Below are 12,151 nucleotides of genomic sequence, written 5' to 3'. Positions count from 1 at the left end.
AAAAGAAATAGAAGGTGACAAGCTGAATGGGGAAGAGGAAACTGTACAGCCAAGAAATGAACCTGAAATAGCAAAAGCTAAAAAAGAAAACTTAAAAAATCTTCAAGATGCTTCTGTTTTTGTGGTTAAATACACATCCTGTCCAGACTGGAATATATACTCTCATAGTTCTCATTGCTACTTCTCAGGTATAGAAAAAAAATGCAGTGCCCTTGTCTACCCTAATGACCTAGACTGGAATTAATTTCACAGCTGTCACTCTTTCAGTCACCTCCACAGAATCCTCCGGCTTCTCACTTGGCACACACAAAGGCCATGGCAGAAGCCAAAACCATGAGATGTCTGTGGCAAATTTGCCATTACATCCACATTTCACAGACTTCTGCCAAAGCTATACTGCCTTTGTTTCATCGGAGTGAAGGAGCTGCCCTCTGCTAGATGGTGGTAGCTGGGGAGGAGGCTTTCTGTTCTAACTCAGAAACACAAGTTATTTCTCTCTCACTTAGTGCACTTGAGCTCCTCAATCACAGTGTCTGCATGTGTGTCCCTCTCTGCCTATTGCAGACAGCTGGTCCGAGTGGTCCGAGTGGTCTGGCTGCGACTCGTCTGGCTTCCAGACCCGCGCTCGGCAGTGCGTCCTTCCGTTCCCTGTGGGCAGCCAGTGCACAGGCAACACCACTGAGAGCCGAGCCTGTGCTGCTGACTCCAACTTCATACCAGGTGAGATCAGCCAGCTTCTGGAAGGGTTAGTGAAATCTCTCAAGGTTTCAGGACCAAGGCATAGCACTGCTCCAGACTACACTGTGCAGATCCATGAGCTGAAGCAGAACTGCTGAAGCAGAACTGACCAACACAAGGGTGTTGGTCTACTGTGTAGAGACATTGTTGTTAGATCTGGTGTCTACACAAAAATCAGTCCCATGGCATCCAGTGCTGTGTAGCTGTCCTGCTGTCACTGCCTGGGACTTTGGTTAGTCACTGTCACAGGATTCTGCAGGTCTCTCCCATTCTACTTGGTAGCAAGGGATGAGTACACCCAGCAAGCAGAAATAATTTGCTTTTTATTTTAAGTTTTTTTGAGACTAGGATTATTAAAGAAACGTTGCTGTAGGTTTTGTGGTTTGCATGTACAAATTGACTGCTGTGGTTGTTAATCTGGAAATCAGAGTCCCTTACATTAATAACTGCTCAGAAAGACAAATACTATTAGCTTTGCCTCCAGTCTTATCTCCCATGACTGCTAAGTACCTGATGGATAGTCACATTATGTATTATTCTATAGTATTTATTAAAACTCATGACTGTACTTTTGTTTTTAAATCACAGGAGTAATTTAAATCTGCACAACAGTATGGGTGGTCACATTGCATTGCTGTTAACAGTTAACGTTCTCCCTGTGTACATTAAAAAAAGCTAGGGGTCTTTTCACAGACAGAAAAGTTTACATTTTAATGTATCATTTGAAATGTATCTGTGTTTATTCAGTGCAGCAACCTTTTCTTTGTGTGACTGTGCAGTAAACTATAGTACAATGTAACAAAGACATCAGCAAAGTTAAACTTAGTTTTTATGGATCTACATAATGCTTTAACTCCCAAATAGTATTTTCCTCTAAAACCAATGTGAAAAATGTCAGTATGAAAGCAAAACCTCCTACATTGTATTTTCCCTTTTCTAAGGCTTTTGAAGCTTTATTGATATTCACATTCTGTGACTCAGCAGCTTAATCCAGTATAAATTCTACATCTTGTTTTGGAAGGTAGGCATTTTCAGAATCTGAAACATGCCACCACATCTCTTGCCTATCTGGTTTGTTTGCTGCTCCTCCTCACATTACCGGTAACACAGCAGGAAAGGTCACGGCCCTTACTCTGACCTTAGGGAATTGAGCTTGCTTTCTTTGGTCCACTTGGTTCTCTTTTACTTGTCCAGGTCCTATAACTCAGAGGTTTTTTGGCTGAAAAGACTAATCTCTGCAGAAGTGGCAACTTTCCTCTGTTGTAAGAACTGGACACATGGTACTAGCCAATTTCTGTATCTTTTCCTTCACTTCATTTGTTGCTTGGAAAGATGTTATCAAAGAACTTAAAATTCTGCTTTTTTGAACTCCATGTATACTGTGTTAGCTAACCCACTTGTATACAGGTGATCCTTGACCCTTTCAGAGAGGTTCAAGAGACTGATTAGTAAGGCAGAACTTCCCTTTATAGAAACTATGGTCTGGAAGTAAGGAGTGGAAAAGCTCAACTGCCAACAGATTTTATTCTGTATTTTCAAAGTAAAAATGGTAAGGATACAGGCTGGAATTGCATTTCATTAGTTTACAACTGAGACCTATGAAATTGGCAGTCATTTTCTTTTTGAAGATGCATAAATTCCCACTTTTCACATTAGTGCTAGATGCGACTTCTAGTAGTAATGAGCACATTTGAACGCAAGTTAATTAAACTGTAGTTAATTTTGCTTCGCTAAATGAACTCTTTCTCCACAAGCCTAAACTCCACAAAGAATGTTTCTATGTGCATATCATCCTTTTCAGTCCAGAGATGTTTTGAGACACTAATTAAAAATAAGTGGCTGTTTTTGCTTGGGAAACTAAGGAACCTGAAGATATTATGGGTCCTTTCTATTAATTCTACCACATAATGAAAATATTTTTTACCTTGAATTTGAGGTGGATGTAATAGAATGATTTTTTAAATCCTTACTGTGTTAATCTAACTATAAGTTCTCTGCAGTATTTTTTCTCTTTGGCCTAAGTGGTTTATTTATTTTTCTAGAAATATCTGTGGCACGATCCAGCAGCATAGAAGAGAAACGATGTGGCGGTAAGCTTTTCAGTTCAAGATGTCTATTAAATGCTGAAATATTAATTCTCAATTTTTTTTGCTGTTGTTTCACCTTTTGCACTCTCTTAGTATTATTCTACCTTCTAAATGCTGCATTGTCATTATTTACACTTGTCCAGAAAAAAAAAGTAGTTACTTGTACAGAAAAATGTAATTATTACAGGATTTCTCATTAAATATCCATCTGTCATTGGTGACCTTTGAGAGTAGAACATGCATTATTGGTTGTCTGTATTTTCTTCTTTGTCAGCATGGCAGTCACCCTTGTACTCAAAAAGAAATACCTATAATAATCTAGTTATCAGAAGGTCAAAATTTGTAAATTTGTTGCTCCGCCTTTTCCAGGATAATAAGTCCACGAACCTCTTTTAGACTCCAAATAAACAGCAGAAAACCAGCCTGGTAACAAATTTAATAGCCCAGACTCTATCTGGGACTCATTTTCAGTTTAACTGCCAGAGACAAAACTAAAAAGGAAAGAAAAGGTTCCATTCTGGAGAGTCGTGATGCTAGAAAAATAGATCTTGAAAGTAAAAACTTTGAAAACTATTAAACAATAAGAAGAAGGAAAATGAACTTCTTTATTTTTTCTGTGCTGAACTATCACGCTTAGTCTGTGTCGTCATGGTAATAGCTCTGGTCAGTTCTAGTATTCTTCCCTGCACAGATAAGCTGCATTTTTAACCTAACAAAGGACAGTGAAAACACAGAGGTTATGCAAGGGTACTTGTGCAAATGGTAACTTGTTATGGGAGCCAAGATAATGTCATTTGATTTTTTTGCTAATTAATAGTGGTAGTCTGAAAACATTTTGCCAAGTTCTACAACAACGGGAAGCCCTAATAAAGGTTTAGAAGGATATTTTAGTGATAGATTGATATACTGACACTGTCGGCTGAGTCGCCTAAATATTAGTTTGTGTTTCCAAGTATTCAGTAGGCATGTAAAGGTCCTACCTTAGATTTTACAAAAAATGAGACCCTTCTACTGGCCCATTTTTCTGTATTACAGTGAAAAAGATCTAAGAGATGGTTTTAAGACTAGCACCAGTATATAAGTTTAAATTCCTTCATTTTTACATTTAGGCAACAACAAACTAATTTTCAGTCATGCTAAGATGAAATTTCCAGCATGAGCTTCTCAGTGATACTTCTTCCCTCAAGTAAATCAAAAATCACAGCTCCAGTTCGTAATAACAATGAAAAGCAGTGCAATTTGTTTATTTTGAGCTAATCCTACTGATGCCATATCTGATCTAGTATCTCTGTTCAGTAACATCAGGGGATGATTGTGCTTTAGCTTCCCTCCTACAGTTTCGTGCAGCAATGGGCTTCCTCTGTTTTAATCCTTGAACAGGTGGAGAGGATTTCCCATGGTCTGATGCCATTGTACCTTTGAAAAGCAGAGCAGATGGGAGGGTGCTGGGCTCTGAGTTGTTGACTTTGCACTCACTGGCTGCCATGCTTAAAGGTGTATTGAGATTCAAGGAGTCCATCTCTTGCCACTTCCCATTTCCACCTAGAATGCTACCATTTCTTCCTCACTCCTCCTTAAATAAATAAAAAATTCCAAGAGCTAGGGAAGGGAATAAACTGGCCAAGATACAAAAAGAATGGCAACCAGCAAGAATCAAAGCAGGGATGGAAAAACATTTGCTGCTGCTTCTGGGACAAGCATCCAATAAAAGGGATATGGAAAATGTTTATAGAAAGCAAGAACAGGCTTCAAAGATATCAGGATTTTGTCAGTTCTGCCACGAGTCACTATGTGTAAGAGAAAAAACTGTAATAGCAGCAGAGGAGGTGATACTGTAATTCACTGAAAGAAGAAAAAACTATATATGTACACTATATACATAATTTATATATAACAAGAATGTGTTTTACAGTCTGAAAAAGAAACCTGACAAACTATTCAAATATACGGAATGCAATTAATTCTTCTTTTGTTCGTGTTCTGAACTTGTTTAAGCATCTTTCAACAATCTCTACTTACAGAGATGTATGGGTATCTAAGATTCTTATAATGGTCCCTTCAGGGAGGTAAAATGAATTTACTACCGTAGGGTTAAACCATTTCAATTGAGATGTTTCAGGGAAACACATGAAAATTCCCTTATCCTTATTTGAATCAAACACTTGTCTACATTTTTGCCCTGAGCTGAAGCTTTTACTGCTACTGCCTTTAAATTAAGATTGCCGCCTTCTCTCTGCTCCACAGAGTTCAACATGTTCCACATGATCGCCGTGGGGTTGAGTAGTTCGATCCTTGGTTGCCTTCTCACCCTGCTCGTTTACACGTACTGCCAGCGCTACCAGCAGCAGTCCCATGATGCCACTGTCATCCACCCAGTGTCACCTGCCCCACTCAACACCAGCATCACCAACCACATCAACAAACTGGACAAATACGACTCTGTAGAAGCCATCAAGGTAAGCAGAGGGCTGGGAGCTACTCTTTACACTTAGACAACATTTCTCTAGTATTAAAAGAATTCTCCTTTCTACTTTTTCACAGTGGCATTTGAGCTCAAATTATGCTGATTGTTAATGACAAAAGTAGATTTTACTTGAGGTACTGTAATTGCAAATCCTTCCACTTGTCAATCCCTGTTAGGCAGGAACTTGGATTTTGCATGTGTGTATAATTTATACAGCAGGTTTTCCAGGAAAAAAAGCAAATCACTCAAGTTGTTTTGTGGGATTTTTTTCCTAATGGTGTTCCCTCATGGCTTGTTCAAGAAGTAAATAGGGCCATTCACCATGGCATCTACTGAAAACAATCCTTTGACTCTGATGATCCCATGTCAAGGGCACTCTTCATCTTCCTGCACTATGTCTCTATATGGAAGATGTATCTGGTGAATATATTCTGTGTCATACTCTTAGCTAGAGTTTATAGCCAAACTACTCTGTGAAAAAGCAGCACAAATGTACTGAGAGTCTATGATATCCATACTATTTAATCATTATTTCCAAATTGCTGTTTTCTTTTTATGACCTTTTAAAATAACTCTGCTTTTCAGATCCACTGAATTAAGGAAGGATGTGCATTCTGAAAATGTCTAGTTCAGTATCTTCAGATTACAAAGTTTATTCATGCAGCTGCAAAGCTTTTTTGTAAATGAGGATTTTTCTTAAATCCTACCTGGATACTCCAGTTCTTAATTTCTGCATTTTTCTTTCTAATTAAAGACATTTTAATGAAAATCATAAATCATTAAAAACAGCGAGAAAAGCCTGGATCTTCTAGTCAGCAGTGGAATATGGACCTAATTTAAAGCTTTTTCAAATTCCACATCATCTCTCTAGATAGCTACAGAAATAAAAACCTCAAAACTCAATCCTTTGAAAATTTGTATTCTAAATATCCATATTACTTTTTTAAAAACAGGATTTATGCTTTTAGGGCCTTCAGATATTTCTGGCACTTGAAAATCAGGGAATTAAGACAGGAATTAAGGAATAAAGAGATAATAATACTTACTCAGTAAAAAGATAGTAAGTGACTCATTCTAATAGGAAGAACTGCATATATATGATTAAAAATATTCATAGAATCTTAAAATTAGTTTTATAATACTGGGGGAAAGTGCCTGGCTTTATTAATTAGAATTGCTTTCTGTAGGAATGTTATTACATAAGAAGATACTTCTTGCAAATGCAAGTTTCTGTAAATGTACAGGTATTTCTCAATGCATTTTTGACTGGCTTACTATACACAGCCACAGAAACTGCCTTGGTGAAAGAGCATTTAGTGGTTACTTTTCCTATGTCCTTTTCATTTTCTGATTTCCTTTTTTTTTTTTCTTTTTCTTCCCAGGCATTTAACAAAAACAACCTGATTCTAGAGGAGAGAAACAAATACTTCAATCCACATCTTACTGCAAAGACTTATTCTAATACCTATTTTACAGATTTCAATAATTATGATGAGTACTAATGGGCTTGTGTATTTTCTGGCCTCCTGTAACTCCCCAGTCCCCAAGGCCTGTGCTACTCTAGTGCTCATGTGATTGAGGCTTCAGAGATGAAGTTCAGAGACATTTCAAGCACGATCCAAGCCATCAATGTCCCATTGATGCCAAAAGCCCAAATTGCCTGTTTGTGACATGATGTTTTCTTTGCAGAATGCAAGGTTGGCCTTCAGTGTCAGGGGCAGCTGTAGCCCCTCAGTGTTGCTGGACCAGTCATGAGGATTGCATTGCTTCACTCAGTTTCATAAATTTCCACTCATATTTCTCTAACAAGTGACTAAGTAATTCCAGAGTTTTAAAAAGAAATAATAATGTTACCCTTTAAACCTGTGCCAGGAGTACAAATCTAATTTTCTTTTTAGGCATTGTCTTTATTTCCTTGGGGTTTAAAAAGGGACCTTTGCTATTAGCCCTCTCTGCAGTCTTCTGAAGCTCACACTGCCAAAAAGAGCTCACAAGGTGCTGGGGGTGACAAGAAGAAATGTGGTGGTTTAGCGATCCTCTGCAGCAGCTCTGGACTCTGTAGGCTGATCTTCCTGGGCTGTAAATCACTCTGACTGCAGTTCAGCTGCTCAGAGTGCAGAGAAGTACTAAGGCTGTACAGAGGGATACAATCTTGTAATTAACCAGGACACTTCCAGGGTCAGTGGCTTCCAGTTGCAAGCCGAGCCCAGTCACACAAAGCCTTCACCTTGTTCAGTTTAATTTTTGCAAGGGTGTGGAAGGGCATGTCCCACAGGGAGACCAAGGGAGGAAGGCAGAAGGGAGAGGCACACTGGGAGATTTTTCACTGTGTCTTTAATAAAGCAGCCTTGCTGTAGCACATGGGTTTGACCATGTGGTCCAGGCTTCCTCTCCCTGGTGCATGCCTGTGGGACACGCTTGTCTCTGGTGGCTGTGGCACTGGCCACCAGGCTGGCCACAGAACAGTACAACTGCACCAAGTACTGTGTGCTGTCTCTGGATCTTGGGGGTATGTAGGCATAATCATAGGTCTGCTTTTTTCTTTCCAGCTTTTACTTTATATGCATGTGTCTGACAAAAAAAAAGCCGGCTCAGAGAATATATATACTTTTGCAAAGGGCTGTCTCATCTTGCTGCCGTGTCTGACCTGCATCAGTCAGCCCCTAGAGGAACATTCTTATGGTGTTTCAAGAGATGATCTTGTTGGACTTCGTTGATGTAAATATTTAAAATACTATTTGAGTTTTAAGTTATCAGTTTTAATTCCTTTTGTAGTGGTAGATGAGGAAACACAAAGTTTTATACCATTTTTCTTTGTCCTGTCTGTTTTCACCCACATTCATGACATTTTTATTTTTGTATCTGAAATTCCATATGTATAACTAAAAAGAAAATTGCAGGGATTTGAGTCAGATTTTACAGAGTATATAGTGGAAAGGAAGCATTTGCTATTCTGAGGAGCTTGTGAGAAGAAATTAAAAGTGGATATTGAGGATTGAAGAACTAGGCTTTCATTTTCTTGCAAAAAGCAAAGACCATTGCACTAGAATACTAGGGAGGAATGCAAGGAGAAGCATAGTGGAAATGTTTCCATTCTGTTTAGAGCCCTTGCTAATTAGGTTATGGTATGGTAGAAAAATAAACATGTACAGATTATAATGATTCATAACTATGTATGAAAAAAATCAAAAAGTATCAATAAACACTTCCATAGCAGTGGTAAATACAGTATCTACTCATGGCGGTGAGCTACATTTTTGAATGGGGATAGATCTGAATGTAGCACTATGCTTCCAATCTGCTCAACAGGAAAATGAAAAAATTCAAAGTGGTCTTTAAAATGCTATGCAGTAAAATGAACACACATTTACCATCTATGAAAGTAATTAAGATCAGCTGCCTATTTTTTTCCAGCTGAATAGTTCTCCCTGTTACTAACTCAGTCAAATGAAAGCACCTCACCTTCACAGCAGCTCATCTCCAGAAATATTATAACGCTGGGTCTCTATAATTTGTGATTTTTCACTGTACATTAGATTTGGTTTCCCAGGAATAAATTAGCTGATTGCCCTGGGTAAGAGAAAATTTTCTTTGCAAGAAATAGAGGGGAGAAAAGCTCTCCAAATCATAACCAGTATGGTATTTGAATTACTGTGTTCATGGCAAAATATAAATTTTATATTTAAATAAAATAAAATAGAATCTATATTGTTGCTACTGCCAAGAAAAAGCAGCACAAGTACATACACACATATGAACAATATTGTTCCATTCTGCCCCGTACTGAGAGCACATTAGTCCAACTTCTGGATTTTATATTTAGACTATTAGTTTTGAGACCAATACCTTTGAGATATTTGAACTACATACTTTTATTTTACATTTTTTAATTAAAATTACTGAAATTATCTTTTTTTCCCCTAAACTCTTCAGTAGTTTGAGGCGCACCTATCTTTATAGTGATCTATTTTTCATTCTTTTCATGGATAAATACATATGTTAGATACATGTTATATATGTGGTAGTAGTACCCTAGGTTAAGTCTGCATGGTCATAGGTAGAAATCCATTTAGCAGATGCTCAGTCTGCTCACACTTCCCTCTCCTAAAGGATTATTTCAGGTGTTCCTGAAATACTTTGAGATCTTTGAGCAGCTCCCATGCCAACATGTCAGGAAAGTGTATCTTTTAATTATTTTTCTTTGTCATTTAGTTTCCTAAATTTAATTGTTCTATATCACAGGTAGAAATATATTCAAAACTCTGAAGCATCTGGTAAACATGGAAATTTCATAGCACTTAAATAAGAAAAACTTGATGGAAAGATCTCCTTGTCAAGTTAGGTTGGGAGACAACAGGTCGTAAAATCTTTAGATATTTGTGTCTTAGGTAATTTTAAAGGACCCCAGATGCACTGCCTGTATAAGTATTTTCACCTTCTGAATTCTGTGTAGCTGCCCAGGTAGTTTAATACTGCTTTTTCTAGTACATGGAGCAAAGCAAAGTACAGTCACTATTAATTTTAAACTTAGTTTATTTAGCATTTTTTCTAAAATAGGCTATAAAGCTGAAAAAGCAGGTTTCATAGAATTGTTTAGGTTGGAAGATGTCTAAGATCAAGTCCAACAATTAACCTAGCACTGCTAAATCCCCTATTAAACAATGTCTATTTCTTCTTGAAAGCTCTTTTTTTTCTTTCTGTCAAACCTTGTTTAAGCCAATAGAGCTGTCAAATTTTCTCAAGGATAAAATTTGTTTATGAAAGCATTGTTCTATTCTTTGAAAGGGAAAATCAAGTCCCTTGCTCATCAAATGCCATGCTTAAATATCCTTCATCTTTTCTCTTGGATAAAGTGATCTATTTTGGATAAATATATTACCTCATGCCATTAGTTAATATTAATAACCATGCTTACACTGATCACATAAATATAAAAATGCTTCTCTATTTTGAATGCAAACAGATAAATTAAAATTTTCTAAGTAAAACTGTTTCGATGAAGCCGTGCTCCATGGAGAGAGAAGGAAGCAAGGCTGTCAGTCACATCCTGCACGGTGTGTACACTCATTGGCCAACTCAAAGTACCTCTATGCCTGAGTACATTTTCTGTGCTTATTTTTTATGTCTGAATCATAGCATATGTTCCTCGGTTGCTTAGAAAATGGACTCTTGTGCTTGCAGATATATCTTGGATGTTGATTTGAGTCTGATGATCTTTATGGCCTTTTTAAGTTACTCAATGTAGAAGCTTTTCCAGTCGTTTGCAGTCACCTGATGTTGAAGCAGTGTGGTTTGGCTAAAACTAATCCGGAGATTTTTTACTAGGATTAGGAATTTCGTAAGAGAGTGGAAGAAAGAATGGGGCTTAAATGGCTTTGCTTTCCAGGCTATTAAGCAGTACTGATTAAAGTCTCACATGGATGTAGGATACTGTGCTTTTAGTTAGCTCCACCAGAGATCCACACCAGACTCTGGGAAAATACCACACCAACGTACAACTCAAGAGCTACTGAAGCACTTATGTTAGTGAAGAAATTTCTCAGAGCATCAGATCATATGGCTGTTCAAACCAGAAAAGAATGTAAGAGGTCCCAGATGTAAGCAAAATGTTAATAGGATTAAATGCTTCAGTATTTTTTTTCCTCATAATTATAGAATGAATATATTCACTTCTTTAAATGTGGGACCAGTTTTAATAAAATCGGCACAACATGAGCACATTCCTAATGTTGATTGTATGCATAATGGCTTTGCTGTACGAGATCAATTCTGTAAACAGTTTGCTTCAAGCTTATCTTGCTCTGCTTGAGGTGTCTGGCCAATTTTAATTGTAGCTGCCACCAGCATCATCTACGTCTCATCTAGGAAATCATACCTAGATGGGCAGAGTTACATCCTAATGAGGGCTTGTGTCTCTCCACCAACATTGCAGTGAGCCTAGAGCTATATACTTCTAATTTTCAGTGTCATTTCCATGCCTAGATTGGCATAAGCTAGGCTCTTGAGTATAATTTTACTCATCACATAAGTAACCACACCGAGATCAATGGTATAGATGTAACAACTTACTTATTTTTATGTGTTTACAGAATTGAACCCAAAATGTATTGCTTCTGCACAAATCCATGCACAGTACAAGATGACTTCAATAGTAAAAATCCAGATTCATTTAAAATTGTTCACAAGCAAATCTGCATCTTGATATCAGGGAATAATATGTGTTCATTGTGTGGGGTATTTGAATTCATTCCTTTCTTTGCTAAATAAATGAATGATAAAACAAGATAACTGCTTGACTTCATTTAAAAGCCATTCGTCCAAATAAAGAAGGATTGTGGGATCTCTGGACATTTTCCCTTTTTTCTGTCTACTCTTCTCCATAAAAATCAACCCATGTGTGGCTGAAATAGCCTTTAGCTAGATTGTTCTGTGTCACTAAATGAATGCTTTGCATTGTGTTGCCATGCGACAACATTCTCTAACTGGGATGGTACAAAGAGGGAAAAATGCAAACCTGGGAGGTTTGGCAACAATTTCGGCCCCAGCAGAAGCAAGGGTAGGCAGAAGTGAAAACAGAAATGTAGAAGAATGTGGCTGGAGTCTTGGCAAACTTGTCAATAAACTCAAAGGAACGCAGAGGCTTTTTGGGAACTGCCAAGGGTGAGGCTATCCAGACTGTAAGCTCCTGGATAATCAAGCCAACTAGTAGCTCAGGGAAAAGCAGTCTGATTGCAACAGGTATTTGTGCAAAGTTGTGATTGTTTCTCAGAATGGAGCGAGAAATTAACTGGTGACACTGTCAGCACCAGATTAACCAGAGGGGGAGGAAATGCCCTCACAAGCAGGGGAGCACCACCATACC

General features: G+C 37.8%; 1 protein-coding gene across 4 annotated transcripts in view; it reads left to right on the top strand.

Moving 5' to 3' along the window:
• SEMA5A (semaphorin 5A) overlaps positions 1–11,623 on the top strand; it is a 318,649-nt gene extending 307,026 nt beyond the window's left edge. For all 4 annotated transcript variants that reach the window (XM_066186026.1, XM_066186022.1, XM_066186035.1 and 1 more), the window contains 4 exons: positions 565–720; positions 2,781–2,828; positions 5,070–5,281; positions 6,672–11,623. In XM_066186026.1, the coding sequence (XP_066042123.1) occupies positions 565–720; positions 2,781–2,828; positions 5,070–5,281; positions 6,672–6,791 (536 nt within the window). In that variant the 3' untranslated portion in view covers positions 6,792–11,623. The remainder of the gene's footprint in view (positions 1–564; positions 721–2,780; positions 2,829–5,069; positions 5,282–6,671) is intronic.
• The last annotated feature ends 528 nt before the right edge of the window (positions 11,624–12,151 follow it).

The sequence above is a fragment of the Chamaea fasciata genome, unplaced genomic scaffold (genome assembly GCF_029207755.1).
Source record: "Chamaea fasciata isolate MVZ Bird 193981 ecotype frontalis unplaced genomic scaffold, bChaFas1.0.hap1 SCAF_1, whole genome shotgun sequence".
Lineage (NCBI taxonomy): Eukaryota > Metazoa > Chordata > Aves > Passeriformes > Sylviidae > Chamaea > Chamaea fasciata.
The sequence above is the reverse complement of the archived record's forward strand: the minus strand, read 5'-3'. Positions and strand labels throughout refer to the sequence as shown.